The 15,747-nt window shown below is 46.9% G+C and overlaps 1 protein-coding gene and 1 long non-coding RNA gene across 3 annotated transcripts; one reads left to right on the forward strand and one right to left on the reverse strand.

The window, feature by feature from the left end:
- Positions 1–1,938: 1,938 nt before the first annotated feature.
- LOC106508370 (uncharacterized) lies at positions 1,939–15,547 on the reverse strand. The gene is made up of 2 exons (XR_002341587.2): positions 15,488–15,547; positions 1,939–2,207 (listed from the first exon to the last, which is right to left on the reverse strand). It is a non-coding gene; the product is annotated as an uncharacterized LOC106508370 (long non-coding RNA).
- On the forward strand, positions 2,724–7,108 carry TRIM52 (tripartite motif containing 52). Of its 2 annotated transcripts, none has more exons than XM_085012278.1 (2): positions 2,724–3,882; positions 6,187–7,108. In XM_085012278.1, exons 1-2 carry the CDS (start codon positions 3,085–3,087, stop codon positions 6,340–6,342), a joined length of 954 nt encoding a protein of 317 aa, XP_084868404.1. In that variant the 5' UTR covers positions 2,724–3,084; the 3' UTR covers positions 6,343–7,108. The 2 variants fall into 2 exon arrangements, with proteins under 2 accessions (XP_084868404.1, XP_003361022.2); XM_003360974.5 differs by having other exon boundaries at positions 6,190–7,108.
- Positions 15,548–15,747: the final 200 nt, after the last annotated feature.

The raw sequence follows: 15,747 nt of genomic DNA on the forward strand, positions 1-15,747 counted from the left end.
TTGATAATTGGACATACTCACATAATTCTGCTTCCCCCTGCTGAGGTCTCATGGCCTCTCACTTTAGAGTCCTTCCTGTCCAGGCTGCGAGCTCCCTTGAGAGCATCCCTCTCTTATCTCCCACCCATACCCAACATATACTGGTCTAAGCCTGCTACACCTGCAAAAATGGAAGCAAAGAGACGTGATTCAACTAGGACTCCACAGCCAGGTAGGAGGTGAACTCAGGGGTCCTGAGTCTAATTCACAGAGGGGTGAACCGGTTCAGAAAGCATGGCAGTACCATCAACCTAGGCCTTGCTCCCACTGCTCATTTTTGTTTCCCTATTTAGCAGTAGCTAGTCAGTGGTCTCAACCAAAGTCTGGGGCTCTGGGCCAGCCTGGACATCTGCCTCTCTTCTGGGTTCCTCCCTCATCTCCCTGCCAGGAGAGAAACTTGTGAGGGAACTGAAGGCAAATATGCAAAGGGAGTTCTTTTTAGCCCTGGGTTTTCCCCCTTGGGCACCCAGAACAGTCAGTCTCAGGAGTGAACGGAGGCAGAGAGGCAAGTATGGAGGTCTCTGAGTGCCCTTGGATGCAGAAAAGTGACACCTTTCAAGGACTCTTTGGTCAAATCACAGATGTGAGGGAACAGCCTTCCTACCCAGCAGGTTCTGCCAGGGGCCTCTCCTGGGAACTGTTTCCCTCCATCTACCAGACCAGGTGGGCTATGGTTCAGAACTGGGATCTCCAGCCATGGACTCACCCCTTGCTCAGCCTGTGGGTGAAGTGCTGTCAGACTTCTAATCCTCAGGCCACCCTGATATCCCCCACACACATTTGTACTAATATCACATGCTAACCATTCACTCGAGAGTCCTGCCCCGAACCACAACTTTTGGGGGGCCACTACATTCAAACCAGAATTCTATGGCTGCCCAGTGTGGCATGGTGCTCTGTGATTATGTGTCACATGAATGAAGGAATTCATTAATGAATAATAATGAATCATGTATATTCAATGAATAACATTGGAATCCACTCACCAAATGACAAGGCTTTTTTTCTTTCTTTGTTTTAAAGTCCACACCTGGGAGTTCCCCTTGTGGCAGAGAAGAAGCGAATCCCACTAGTATCCATGAGGATGCGGTTCAATCCCTGGCCTCGCTTAGAGGGTCGGGGATCCAGTGTTGCTGTGAGCTGTGGTATATGTTGAAGACGTGGCTAAGATCCTGCATTGCTGTGGCTGTGGAGTAGGCTGGCAGCTGCAGCTCTGATTCAACGTGTAGTCTGGGAATTTCCATATGCCTAGGCTAGTCTGTTTCTCTCCTCTAACTTCCTGGAAAAGTTCACAGACCAAGGCAGAAACAGAAGGATAATTGAGAGCATAGGCTATCTCACCTGTGTCTCTTTAGCCTTCCCTTGCCCCATAATGCCACATAACTGAATAGTAAGAGCAGAATGGAACCACACAGCCTCCCCTCAAGGCAAACAGCCAGGGAGGTGGGAGTCAGCCTGCCAGCTGTCTATGCCAAAGGTCCGACCTTCAGCCAGGCTCTTCCAGGCCCCTTTGCTCCACCAGAGCAAACCCAGGAAGCCAGAACTATCTACATTGCATCGAGGGTAGAAGAGAAGCTGCCATTGGTCATACTCTGTGCAGCCAGGACCTCTGGAATCTGACTGGGGAGAATACCAGGGTGTGGAGGACAAGGCTGAGTCTCTAACCCAGAGGGCGGAAACGAGCCAGAACTGTAACATCAGAAGGCATTCTGGAGGCCCTCCATTCCAGCCTCCTTGCCCAGGGGTCAGTAAACTTTTCCTGTAAAGTGTCAGATAGTAAATAATTTTTTTCTTTTTTTGGCTGCCATGTGGAAGTTTCCTGGCCAGGGATTGAATCCGCGCCACAGCAGTGACAACGCTGGATCCTTAACGGCTAGGTCACCAGGGAACTCTGAAATATTTTAGACTTTTCTGGTCACATACAGTTATGTGTCAGAATACCCACCTTTGTCTTCTTTTTTTTTTGGAGTGGGGGGAGGGGGCTTGCAAGCAGCATGAGTAAGTTTCTGGGCCCAAAATGGAACCAGACCCACAGCAGTGACCTGAGCCGCTTCAATGACATATTTTATCCCTTAAACCGCTGCGCCAGAAGGGAACTCTTGATTGGAAGGATTATAGATGGGTGAGGCGAGGCAAAGTAGGTGCAGGGCATGCCCAGTCTGAATTGTCTGAGGGCAGATAATAAGAAAGGGGTGAGTTAGTCTGATGAATAAAGTTGAAAACACCCAAGTCCCCAAGCAACTCTTCGACCCCGCAGACGCGCTGTGGCAGAGCGAGCTCAATCCCGCCAGTTTCCCACAGACCACGCCCCCCAGAACCGCAACGTTGGAGTCCTCGGGCGCAGAGAGGTCTCTGGGCTGAAGGGCCGGAAGTGCGCAACAGCAGCGGGGGTTGGCTGCTGCACAACCGACTCTTCTAGAGCCTTTGGGAGTCCTGGCTCTCCTGAGCGGCTGCTGGGCACCTTTGGTCTGACTGATTAGAGTGCTGGCTTAAATTGATTCTCTCCCCTCCTCTGTCCAGTTTCATCAGGCAATCTTTTCTCTGGTGCAGCTGGATGGGAGGCGGGGCTTCCCGGGCTGGCGCGTCTCCTGGGGGCACCACAGAGACGTGGTCCTCCATCACTTCAGCCCGTCCCCTCAAGTCTATGAGTTAGCGCGCCTACGTCATTTTCGATCGCCTCGGACGGGGTGAGGAGTGCCGGCTTCTGAGGAGGAAGCAGCAGGGTCTGACAGACTGGGAGGGAGGCGAGAAATGCGTTGGGATCTGAGTTTGCAAGTTGCGTCTCGAAGGAAAGTGGAGGCTGCAGTCTGGTTGTGCCCCCCACTGCCTTCGGAAGGCAACTGTGAGGGCGGGTCTAGGGCCTTCGCGCCTAGAGTTGGGGAGAGCCTGAAAAAAGGGAGCAAGTCTTGAGCAAGGCCTGAGGAGGGAAGGCTGGGTTGGGGACAGCTTTGGATCACCAGCGTAGCTTAAAGGCAAGCCTTCTGGTGCGTCCCCCGCTACCCAGCTCTGCGCTGAAGCATCCACGCCAGCCGGCAGCGCCTTAAGATGGCTGGCTGTGCTGCTACTCCCAGTCCTATGCAGACACTTCAGGAGGAAGCGGTGTGTGCCATCTGCCTAGATTACTTCAAGGATCCTGTATCCATCGGCTGTGGACACAACTTTTGCCGAGGGTGTGTGACTCAGCTGTGGGGCAAGGAAGATGAGCAAGACAGGGATGAAGAGGAAGATGAATGGGAGGAGGACGACGAGGCGGTGGGGGCCATCGGTGGATGGGACAACTCCATTCGACAGGTTTTATACCAGGGAAATGCTGACGAGGAGTTGTTCCAGGACCAAGAGGATGATGAGCTCTGGGTCGGTGACGCTGGTGTGAGGAATTGGGACAACATGGATTATGTGTGGGACCAGGAGGAAGAAGAGAGGGACTACTACTTGGGAGGCTTGAGACAAGACCTGAGAATTGATGTCTACCTGGAAGAAGAGGAGGAGATAGTGGAAGAATACGATGAAGACGACGAAGAGCTGTATCTTGACAGGCATCTGCCTCCTCCCCTAGCCCCTCCACGGCAGTTCACCTGTCCCCAATGCCGAAAAAGCTTTACACGTCGAAGCTTTCGTCCTAACTTGCAGCTGGCCAACATGGTCCAGATAATTAGCCAGATGTGTCCTACTCCTAATCGAGGGAGCAGAGAGAATGATCAGGGCATCTGTTCCAAACACCAAGAAGCCCTGAAACTCTTCTGTGAGGTGGACAAAGAGGCCATCTGTGTGGTGTGTCGGGAATCCAGGAGCCACAAACAGCACAGTGTGGTACCATTGGAGGAAGTGGCACATGAGTACAAGGTGAGAGGCACGAGGGAATGTGGGGATTTGAAGGGAGTGGAGAAAAAACAAGGGGAGCTGGGTACTTGGTAGGTGAACCTCTTTTTTTTGAGGGATGAGGTGGAGGGTGGAGAGAGATGGGCATATATGGACAAAGGAGGCACTGGCTGAGGCAGACTGGCTTCCCTGCAGGAAGCTGTCAACTTACCCCCTTTGTTGTTACTCCCTTTCAATCTACCCCAGTATTCGCGTGAAATAAGTGACAGACCCCAACTACTTAATTTCCCTCTGATGTGAGTCGAGTCTATACCTGATCAAGATACCAGGACCCTCAATACATAGGAATAGAAAGCCACAGTACCTATAGATAATAGACATTTAAAATACAGTGTCAAAACAGAGGACTAGTATTGGTAAACCAAAAGGCCGAGTGTGAGTGCTGGCCTAGTAAGAGCAACTGAACATGCCCCCCTCCAAAAGTCTGGGACTGCTTCCCCACCTTCATTAGGGTGTATTTTTCCCTGTAGTGAAAGGCAGACAACATAAAACATCTTTAATGGATCAGAATAAACCTCAGGTCCTGATCACTTTCCTCATATTTTATCAGTGGAAGGAGTGAAAGATTTAGGATCAGTGGACCTAACTCTGCTACTTACTGGACCTAATCTTGGGCAAGTTTCAACCTCTTAGCTTTACTTTCTCCCTAGACTTGTTAACACTAAAACAGATCATATATGTGAAAGTATTTTGTAAACCACAAAGCACTAAACAGATACTTGTTTTTTTAATGTGACTTTAATTTCTTTGGGTTCTGATTTGGTTAATACCTTGCTTTCTAGTCCTGATCTGAGTATTAGAGAATTATCTCAGTGACAGCATTAATATGTCAAAAGCCTAGGTGGATGTGACTCCTCACAGAACCCAAGGAGGGGGAGGTTATCTTCAGGCCCATAAGTCTTAACCTGTAGTATTCAATAGCAGCTGCTCATAGTTCAGTAATACTTTACAGTTCTCCTACAGCAATGGTTTTCAAACAGTTTTTTCTGACCAATTAGTATTAAATTAAATGGGTCATGCCCTGCATTGTTTTGAATGAAACAGAAGCAGAGTTCCCTGGTGGCACAGCAGGTTAAGGATCCAGTGTTGTCACTGCCCATCCAGTGGCATGGGTTCAGTCCTTGGCCTGGGAACTTCCACAGCATGCTGCAGTAAATTAATAAACAAATACACAAATAAAATGTCAGAGTGCATGGGAACACAGTAAGGGTAAGTGCTGTTTTATGAAACTTTAAGTTATATGTACACAGACAGGCATATACTTGGTCAGGTAAAACGAATTGCTTACTCTGGGTTGCAGTCAAAACACATAGAACACTGCCCTACAGGTATTGTCTATTAGATATTATCATCCACACTTCATAGTAACTGTTGGTTAAGTGCACAGATAAGACACAAATCTTAACTACAAACCCCTGCTAATTCCATCATACTGACTTTAAGGATAAACCCTAGTATCATGCTTTCCCCCAGGGTCATTAAGTTTGCCTATAAAAGAAACTATGCCCTGTACTTAGTACACTAAGGCTGAGAGGAGGTAACTTTTCATTCCTCTGCTAGAATTTCCTAGAAGGGATTTGAAACCAAAATTTTAATTAAAAGCCAATTTAGACCCCTCGCTCTGCAAAAGGGACCAGATGCTTCCATCATCAGTACTCCTTGTTTTTCTATTTTCTCCTTAGAGGTAGCTAAAGAAGCAAAAAAAAAAAAAAAAAAAAAAAAAAAAGTTTTTTTGAGGTCTTTATCAAGTATATATTTATGTATGATGCAGAAGATAAGGTCAGCTTCTTATCTGAAAATGTTGGGCAGTGACACATGCCAAATATTGTTAAATTTATGCCATTTAAAAACAGTGGAGTATTCTGCAAAGCACAATTCTCTGCAGTTTTAAGATTGGACAGCATTGGAATATTGAGAGGAATTTTCAAAGACCATGAAACCATAATATTAAATAGCCCTTTTAATTGCAAAGGAGAAAAAAATAGAAACTTATGAAAGCTTGTATTCCAAGTGCTGTCACAGCTTTTGAGAGGAAATTGAGGAATTCTAGAATTTCATCAACTTCTGCGTCTGAATTCTGAATTGACTGAGCATATCAAAATTAAAAAACATTACCTCATCTTGCCTTGCTATTAGTTGAGATGCATCTATTAATGAAAATTGTGCTTTGCTTAATGTTCAGAATAAGGCTTTAAAAACTGTAAATGTGCTATTTTCACTAAGCCTAATATTTGATTACTAAAGACAATATTTTTGAATTTCTGTCAGAAGAACTTGAAGGACAAAACTGTAGGAGTATATGTTGGCGCAACTGTGATGGCAAGTTTTAGATCTGAGTCTTTGTCAAAAGTTGAAGAAAATTGGCATTCAAGATGTTCTACAGCAGTTACCGTCCAGCATCGACTTCCATCAATCTGCCCATAATCTACTAGAAATCTTAAGCCTTGATGTCAGCATGACTGTTGTGAAAAACAGTACATTTAATCCCAGTTTGCCTTGAATATCTGAATGCTGTTCAGTGTTTTCTGTCACACACTGAGGTTTCTTGGTTATCAAAATAGTTAAGCTGAATTTATTGACAGAACAACTGGCTTTGGAACAACAATAAAAACAACCGATACTTAACACACTGAAGCTTAAAATACATTGACCCTAAATTGTCAAGGGGGCAAAGAGTAACATCATTTGCTCATTATGAAATACTTTAAGCACTTGCCAAAATTCCAGCTACATATCAAACTCATGCTAAATGTGTGTTGATTTTCTTGACCAGTCTTTCAAGGACCAGATTCATCAATGTTATTTCAAGAAAAAAAAAAATCTAAAACTATTCTGGGTGATGCGTTCTTGATCTTGTTCTTAAAACATACCTGTGGTAGCTTTTGAGAAGAGTGTGTTTCACACTGATGTTCAATCCTCATTAGAAGAACTTCAAGAGAAATTTGTGGAATTCAAAGTCTGATTGTTTTAACTAGAAATTTCCAGACTTTAATCCATTCATTATTCTATCTTGTCCTTACATCTTAAAAGCTTTTTTTTTTTTTTTTTTGGAATAACTAACTGTGGGAGAGTGTTGTCAAAGTAGCTTGTGTTTTGTTGCATCTTTTACATCACCCAGGAAAGAAAAGTTCAGGCTTAACAGTGACTTGGTTATTACATCATCTGAATAAATTTTTGCCTTCCAAAATTACCATGCTTTGATTACTTTCAGTCATGAAACTTAATTTTGAAATTTTAAATAACACTGAAGGAGGAAGAATGTGAGATGTTAAGGTATGTGTGGGTTACAAAAACATTGAGAAAAACCAACATACATCTACATCCACCAGATGCTCATCTGTTTCTTAAATGTCTTCCCTACTAGGTTCAGCTATTGACCTCCCATCACAAGTTAGACTGTTTAACTTGCTCCTTTCTATTCCTATGGCTGTACCCTGGACCTTATCTTCATACAGACTTGCTACATACCTGAAATCCTCAACTCTAACTGCACTGTGACCTTAGCCCCTAGCATTCTAGTGCAGTTAAACACACTCGTTATATCTACCCTTCTCCTTTATGGAGCCCACTATTCCAGTGACCCCTAGTTTTCTTCTTTACCAATTTATCAGACACTTGCTAGCCTTACACTATCCTACTGACCCTGAACTAATCCTCATGATTAGTCATGGCACAAAGAACTGATCCATGCTGTGGTTTAGACCAGGATTTCTCAACATCAGCACTATGGATATTTTGAGTGAGATAATTATTTTAATTATTTTCTTTGCTGTGTGTGTGTTATGGAGGCAGGATGTCCTGTACATTCAAGGATGCTTGACAGCATTCCTGGACTCTCCCCACTAGATACATGTAGCATTCCTCCACCAGTTGTGACAGCCCCAACTATCTCCAGACACTGTCTCGGAATACAAGAGCACCCCTGGTTGAGGAGCACACATCTAGATTCAAGGAAAGTGTCATATCCACAGAAGTGCCTTTACTAGCTTCACTAAGGTGCTGTCGGCAGTGCCTGGCACAGGTGTTCAAAAGTGTTCAGTAGGAGTTCCCATCGTGGCGCAGTGGTTAACGAATCCGACTAGGAACCATGAGGTTGCGGGTTCGGTCCCTGCCCTTGCTCAGTGGGTTAACGATCCGGCGTTGCCGTGAGCTGTGGTGTAGGTTGCAGACGCGGCTCGGATCCCATGTTGCTGTGGCTCTGGCGTAGGCTGGTGGCTACAGCTCCGATTCAACCCCTAGCCTGGGAACCTCCATATGCCGCGGGAGCGGCCCAAGAAATAGCAACAACAACAACAACAAAAGACAAAAAGACCCCCCCCCAAAAAAAAAAGTGTTCAGTGGAAAAATAGCCTTAATTAGTTGGAATTTTATTAAATGGAGTCTCAGCATCAGTGAGATTAACTGATAAGACTCCACTTCTCCCAGCTCTTAGCATACAGGTGGTAGAGTCAGTGAACTTTTTTTAAACTTTAGAGCTGCCTATATCACTGCCTTTAAGAACTATGACAGATAAAAGCGGTATATGAAATTAAGATCTAGAAACAATGAGTAGTAAAAGGCAATCATTTCAGCTATTCCTCAGTTTCATCAAGGCCATAGGGCAGTTGTTTTTTTTAAAGTATTATTTAGAACTTACACATAAGACCAAAAACTTTTTGTTCCTGTCAGAAGCAGAGTGGCCCTAATGATACAACATCAGGCCTTAAAGCACTTCCTTAAAACCAACCCTATGCCATGACTCCTGAAACCTTAATAGGACCTGTTTCCCTGACCCCCTTTGAAAGTTATCCTATAACAGGGAAGTTATCACAAATATTTACTGAGTGATAAAATGGGATTACAAAAAGGGGGAGACAGGGACACTAGCCCCTCTATACCAGCTCTAAAAGGACTCTAGGGAGTTCCCATTGTGGCGCAGCGGAGATGACTGACCACCCATGAGGATGAGGGTTTGATCCCTGGCCTCACTCTGTGAGCTTCGGTCTAGGTCACAGACACTGCTTGGATCCCATGTTGCTATGGCTGTGGTGCAGGCTGGCAGCTGTAGCTCCAATTCGACCCCTAGCCTGGGAACTGCCATATACCGAGGGTGCAGCCCTAAAAAGCGAAATAAATAAATAAATAATAAAAGGACTGCAGTGATTGACATGTTCTCAATCTGTATTATCCAATACAGTAGGTACATACGACTTTTGAGCTCTTGAAATGTGGCTAGTGCAACTCAGGGACTGAACTGTTAATTGTATTTAATTTAAATTAATTTTAAACAGTCATGTATGGCTATCATGTTTATATTGTTCTATACAAAAAAAGGCAGGTTGAATTCTGGTCCTTCCTAGGACCCTTAGGAGTAGTCAAGTGCAAAAGAAAGATGAAAAAGGAAAAGTGAAACAACTTTATTTTCTCAATTAGAGAAGACTGGAAGGTTGATATTTTTAGATATAAAAGGAGAAAAGGTGGCCTTCTTTTTTTAAAAATCTGACCAAAAGGACCTTAAGCCAGTTTCACTTATGATCCATGTGGATCACATGTGGGAGATGTGACAGGGAAAACTCCAATGGAGAGTAGCTAAAACAAAATCATTACACCCTTCCCAAAAAGAGCTGAGGCTGGGACCTCCAAACATAAGGGACATAAGTATAAATAAGTTTTCAGGAGTTCCCGTCGTGGCTCAGTGGTTAACGAATCTGACTAGGAACCATGAGGTTGCGGGTTTGACCCCTGGCCTTGCTCAGTGGGTTAAGGATCCAGTGTTGCTGTGAGCTGTGGTGTAGGTCACAGATGTGGCTCGGATCCCGCGTTGCTGTGGCTCTGGTGTAGGCCGGTGGCTACAGCTCCGATTCAACCCCTAGCCTGGGAACCTCCACATGCCACGGGAGCGGCCCCCAAAAAATGGCAAAAAGACAAAAATAAATAAATAAATAAGTTTTCATTTGGTGCCTGATTTTCTGAAAATAGGATGATGGGCAGAACCTAGTATTAAAACAGGTAAATAGGTTCTTCCCTTTCTTCTTTCACACTAAATCCTGGCAGAAGGTATAAAGGTCGTCTTAAAGTCCTGGAAAAGATCGCAGTTTATGCTGGCAATGTTAGAGGTTCTAGGAATAACAGGGCTGAAAAGGAGACTGAGAGCTAAAGATAGTGATAAATTTTTTTTTGTTGTTGTTGCTATTTCTTGGGCCGCTCCCGCGGCATATGGAGGTTCCCAGGCTAGGGGTTGAATCGGAGCTGTAGCCACTGGCCTACGCCAGAGCCACAGCAACGCGGGATCCGAGCCGCGTCTGCAACCTACACCACAGCTCACGGCAACGCCGGATCGTTAACCCACTGAGCAAGGGCAGGGACCGAACCCGCAAACCTCATGGTTCCTAGTCGGATTCGTTAACCACTGCGCCACGACGGGAACTCCGATAGTGATAAATTTAATGATAGTGTTTGCCCACAAACCAGAGTCCTCAGAGGTATAGTAAAAGAATCCTAGGCTTGGGCAAAAACAGCTCATCTCATTCCCTCTACTGGCAAGTATAGGAGGAAATGCAATAAGGCTTCTGTTACCAGGAGACCTGCTACTCTTCTCCTCACCAAAGAAGGGTGGAAATGGAGACCTCAGGGATTTGAATTAACAACAGCCTTAAAGAATAGGGAAGCTCATTACTCCCTATTTATCTCACTTGCTGAGGTTCCCTCTTGGGTCTGCCTTGCCTTTTCCTCCATCCTAAGGGATTCATATCCAGTGTTGGTCAGAGCTTTTTGGTAGACAGTTCCACTTGGCATCAAGCAAGACCCCACAAAGATAAAGGGAGATCCAGAGGGCCCACAAAAGGATCTCTGGAGGTCAATCCCCCCTTTTGTCTGCCATTTTCTAAGCATTTAAAATCCCTTCTCTCCCCCTATAGCAAATGAAAATTTTCAGCAGGTTCTGGCTATTTAACACTTGGGTGTGAGCAGGGTTTACTCCTCCTCAGCCCTCCTACCTTGTGAGCTAGCTAGCCTCAACATTCCATTTCAGTATGATCTCCTGACCCTGTTCACATTGAATCTAACTGGCAAAAAGCTGAGAACTGGCACCTTGGGTCACCTTTTCTTTCTCCCTACCACCTAATTCTTCTTTAAGTCCTTTAACAAGAGGCCAGAAGCTTACCTTCCACTGGCATTTCTTATAGTCCTGCTTGGAGTATAGCCACCTGCCTGAATCATGCTCACCTTCTCAGCCTCTCACTCTGCACTTCTGCAAAAGCACCCAGACCCTGGGAAATCCCACCGTCCATCTCTTAGAGAAGACCCAATAGAATTCTTAGCAGCTTTCTGGGTTACTGTTAAACCTCATATTTCTGCCTAAGACAGACAAATAATCTTTTTCAAATGACATTATGGCATGTGATTTCTTTCTAAGTTCTATTCCCAGCATTGATTTAACACCACATCTCCCCATCTCCCTAGGAATAACAGAATAGAACCTATAATTGTAATAGTCTCACATTTCCTTGACTCCAGCCTTTCTGAACTTAATTCTTTAGACCTCAATCATTAATTAGCTTCTATATACAGCACCTAATTCTAGACCCTGGAGTGAAGGAGGCAGAGTAGATTAGAAGAGATGTTCAACCTCTTACTCATAATGCCTTTGGTTAAGGCCTCTGTCTCTTCCTTCATAAAACTCTGATGATCCTCTAGGAGACCCTCCTGTCCAGCCTCTGAACTCTACTTATTTCTAGTCTTACTGCTCCAACAGCCTTCACTGACAACAAATGCCTTTCAGTAAAATCAAGTCTAGGCAGGAGAGGAATGGGACAATCCTAAAGAGACCATACTGGGCTTCAGGACAAAATTGCTAGGGCTCCCTGCCCACCTTAGGTTCCACTCTACCTTCCCTCTTGAAACCATCCCTCCCAAACTTGTGTATACAAACCACCTGCACACCTCCTCCCCAAGCTGATCCCCCTGTCTGGACTGCCCCCCCTTTAACTACTCAGTCTGTGAGGTTGGCCACCAAGATTAGAATTTTCCACATGTCAAACCCTCTACCAGATGCTGGGAATGCAACGTGTGAGCAGAAAGAGCCTAGTCTCTATCTTAGGGGACTCAGAGGAGAGCCCTGTGGGATTCAAATAAGACTCAGCACACACTGCACCACCACTATGACAGCATGAAATAAAGGGACCTGACCTAACCTAAGGGTCCAAGAGGACCTCCCAGATGTAGCAACCCAAGCTGAGACCTGAAGCTTAGATTTAACTAAGGAGGATGAGATATGGTGGACCTCCCAGGCAGGAGAACAACATGTGTTCTTTGTGGGAGAGTTATTGGAGGAGCAGGGGAGGGCCAATGTAGCCACAAAACATTAAGTGTGGGGCATGCCAGAGCCAACCACACTGAGTCTGCAGAGGGACAATAAAACAAAGGGAGGCCACCTGCCCAGGTCTGGCAGTCAGCAGGCCCCCTGGTCCTGGTCATACAGGGTTCCCTCACTCTCGTCCATGACATACAAAAGCCCTGACCTCAGCATTCAGAGGAAGACCTGTCTCACCTCTTGAATGCTGGCAAGAGGGGATGGAGGTGTGTGCTCCTGGAGGTCATGGGTCTCAGGCAAGAAACCCAAGGGGCTCTTTTCAGCTATGTGAGTCCTAGGGGCTCCCTTCAGAAAAGGTATGGTAAGACAGACTTCCTTAGAAGAGCCTCTCCAATTTCATTCTTGGGCTTCTTCCCTTGTGTGGAATGGAGGTGGTACCTGTGGGGACAAGAGAAAGATGGGGAAGTCCAGGAGCTCAGATGTTAAATGGGTGAGACCCCATCAAACTCCAGGCCAGGTGGACCAGCTCTGCCCATAGAGCATGGGCAAAAGGGAGAAGTAGGAAGCCAGCCTGGAGGAGAGCCAAGTCTTCCATGAAGGCCAGGTGAGAGCCTCCAGCAGGCTTCCATCTCTATGAGGTTGGAGAAAAGCCCCCTTGGGAAAGAAGGAAGAAGCCTGGAGGCCCAGTCTAACTTGGCTGGAGTAGACAGTAGATTTTGTGAAAGGTGTACAACTGATTCTCAAACTATCCAGCAGCCCAGGGTGGGCTGTAAGAGGGGTGAGGAGTCCAGGTTGACCAATAACCGGGGCCAAGTGAGGACATATAGGCCTAGCAAGGAGCCGCAGGAGCCCCTGAGGGAAGCAGGCGTTGGATGGCGCTCAACTCCAGTTGAGGCTGGGCAGGAAAGGCTGCTCTACTCAGCCCCTCCCCCAGCTACAAAAGAAAAGGTTCCCCAGAGTTGGGGCAAGGCCTACATCCTGCAGTAGGGTCCTTCAGTGGTACTGTGGCCTGAGGAAAAGTCTGAAGTGTAAAGCCTAAACCCTAAAGGGTCTCTGATTGACTAGGAAATCCACTACACTCCATTTCACCAGTTCCTCCACCGGCACCACTGGCTTAGTCCTGGTGGGCTCCAGGCAAAACTCAAATTACCCTCCTGGTCCCATAGGAAGGGGCACTGCCAGAATTGTTTCAAGAGTAGAGACAGGAGTTCCCGTCGTGGTGCAGTGGTTAACGAATCCGACTAGGAACCATGAGGTTGCGGGTTCGGTCCCTGCCCTTGCTCAGTGGGTTAACGATCCGGCGTTGCCGTGAGCTGTGGTGTAGGTTGCAGACGCGGCTCGGATCCCGAGTTGCTGTGGCTCTGGCGTAGGCCAGTGGCTACAGCTCCGATTCGACCCCTAGCCTGGGAACCTCCATATGCCGCGGGAGCGGCCCAAGAAATAGCAACAACAACAACAACAAAAGACAAAAAAAAAAAAAAAAAGAGTAGAGACAAGGAAGGGGAGAGGCCCTCCGGATGTGAAAGTCACTTTCTGCAGTCCGGGTACAGAGGGAAGACAAGGAAGCAAGGTGAACTTGGGGGACCCCAGAGGATGGAGCTAGGCTGGGAGCTTCTGGAAAGGAGTCTGGCCTTACAGAAAGGTCTCTGAGGCAAGGTTGGGCTTACCCTCAGGGGTCCACATTCCATAGGGATCTTCCCTGGGCGAAGTTCAAGAAACAGAGCCAGAAAGAGGTTTCTTGGGGGAAAAAGTGTAATAATGTGTGATTAGTGATGGTGTCTTTGGGGACTGGAGGTAGGAGGTGGAGAATCGAGGGTTCTTGAGGACTGAGAGGAGATTTTGCTCAGCAGGCCTCATATTCCACACTGAGATGCAATAGAATTGTTCACCTCTCCATTGTGCCCAGTGCCCAGAAGGACTCAGGCATGGCCCAAGTCGTGGGCAGCAAGCTGGATAGTGGGGTAGGTAAAGGCAATGGTCTCCCATGACCACAGCAGAAACAAAACACGTGGGTGGGGTAGCCTTCAAAGCCGGAGAAAGTGACAGGACAGCCGTTGGGGGTGTCATGGAGGCAGGTGATGCACAAAGCTGGGAGTCTGGGAGGATAGTTGTCAGGCTGTGGAGGAGCTTAACAAAGACTGCACCCTTCCGAGCCCGAACGTGGCTGCAGAGGAAAGCAGGGGTCTGCAGGGGCAGCAGGAGAGTAGCTGCTCTCAAGCGAGGAAATTCCGGCCCTCTTTGCACACCTGAGCGGCCACAGCCAACAGCAGCTTCGCCATTACCCCTGCCTTCCTTCTCAAAGGCAGGCTTTCTGGTTGGGGTTTCCGCGGTCCTTCCCCCAGCCTGCAAGGCCCTCTGTCAGCTCCCCCGCCCCACCTCCATCTCATTATTCCGACCCTCCGTCCTAAGCGCTTCCAACGCTCCAGCTCAGGACTTTTATCACTGACCCTTCCCTCCGACTTTCTCTATATGTAACCATTGACTGGGACATTACATCATCATAAATCCACGGGGTTCTCTCCCAGATCTTCCTGTCTTTGTTAAAGTCTCCCCTTCAAGCTCTCTTCTCTCCAGCGCATTGACTGTAAACTTAAAAACAAACTAAACCTGGTCCCTTTCTTCCTCTTCAGAGATATATCCCCAAGATCTAAAATAAAGAGTCTGGTACTCAAATGTTAAGTTGGGCGCATTCACTCTGCCAGCCACTTTTTTGGGCATTTTACCTGTCTTAACTCATTTACTCTCCACAATACCTTAGGAGGTAGGTACTATTACTCCCAAACTCGTTTGACTGATAAGAAATTAAGTTAATACAAGTTACAAACAGGAAATACTTGGGCACGCCTAGGACCACCGCCCCCCCCCCCCCCGCCCCAGACCCACGGCCCTTCCATGAGGTGGCTTGGCCAGGAGCTGGTTTTGACCCGAGCCCACATTAAGTCAGAACCCACAGGTCCTTCCTCTTAGGACCGCTCAGTTTCCGCGAGAGCTCTCCGCGCTCTTGCCGAGGCAGGAGTGGGGTGACTGCCCAGCAGCCCACATAAGGATTTTTCCTTCATCCTCGGTTTTCCGCTCCATAACCCATTTCTGCCTTAGTCCTGGCTGAACTCAGTCTTTCTGGGCATGGAGTTCCTCAGCCAAAAACATCAGAGCATAAACCTCTCCAGAGAAGAGTCGTCCCCCGCGCATGTATATCTGTTAGAGTTTAATAGTTCACCTTAGCACAGTTTATTTTTAAAACTTAACACCGGATTTTTTACATTGCCCACCGTTACTCACAGTTGCGGCCTCGATATTAAACGCCCTCTGTGTTGCTCTCAGAGCCACGAAGCGGAAGGGGCGGGGTTCGCGCGGTGCGACCTACGGGAAGCGAAGGCGCTAGGCTATCCTTACGGGAATGGGGCGAGCACTTCCCGTCTTCCGCTTTTTAGACATCATTCCCTAATCAACCTTTGAGGAGCCTTTTAAAATACTCTGGCGTGTCGGTTTTGGAATTCATTTTTACAGTGCTGCCAAATTAGGTCGCGCGGAGCAGGGAA

The sequence above is a fragment of the Sus scrofa genome, chromosome 2 (assembly GCF_054392235.1).
Source record: "Sus scrofa isolate SSC_HxYL_T2T_F1_AM1 chromosome 2, Sscrofa_HxYL_maternal_Yorkshire_Landrace_v2.0, whole genome shotgun sequence".
Classification (NCBI taxonomy): domain Eukaryota; kingdom Metazoa; phylum Chordata; class Mammalia; order Artiodactyla; family Suidae; genus Sus; species Sus scrofa.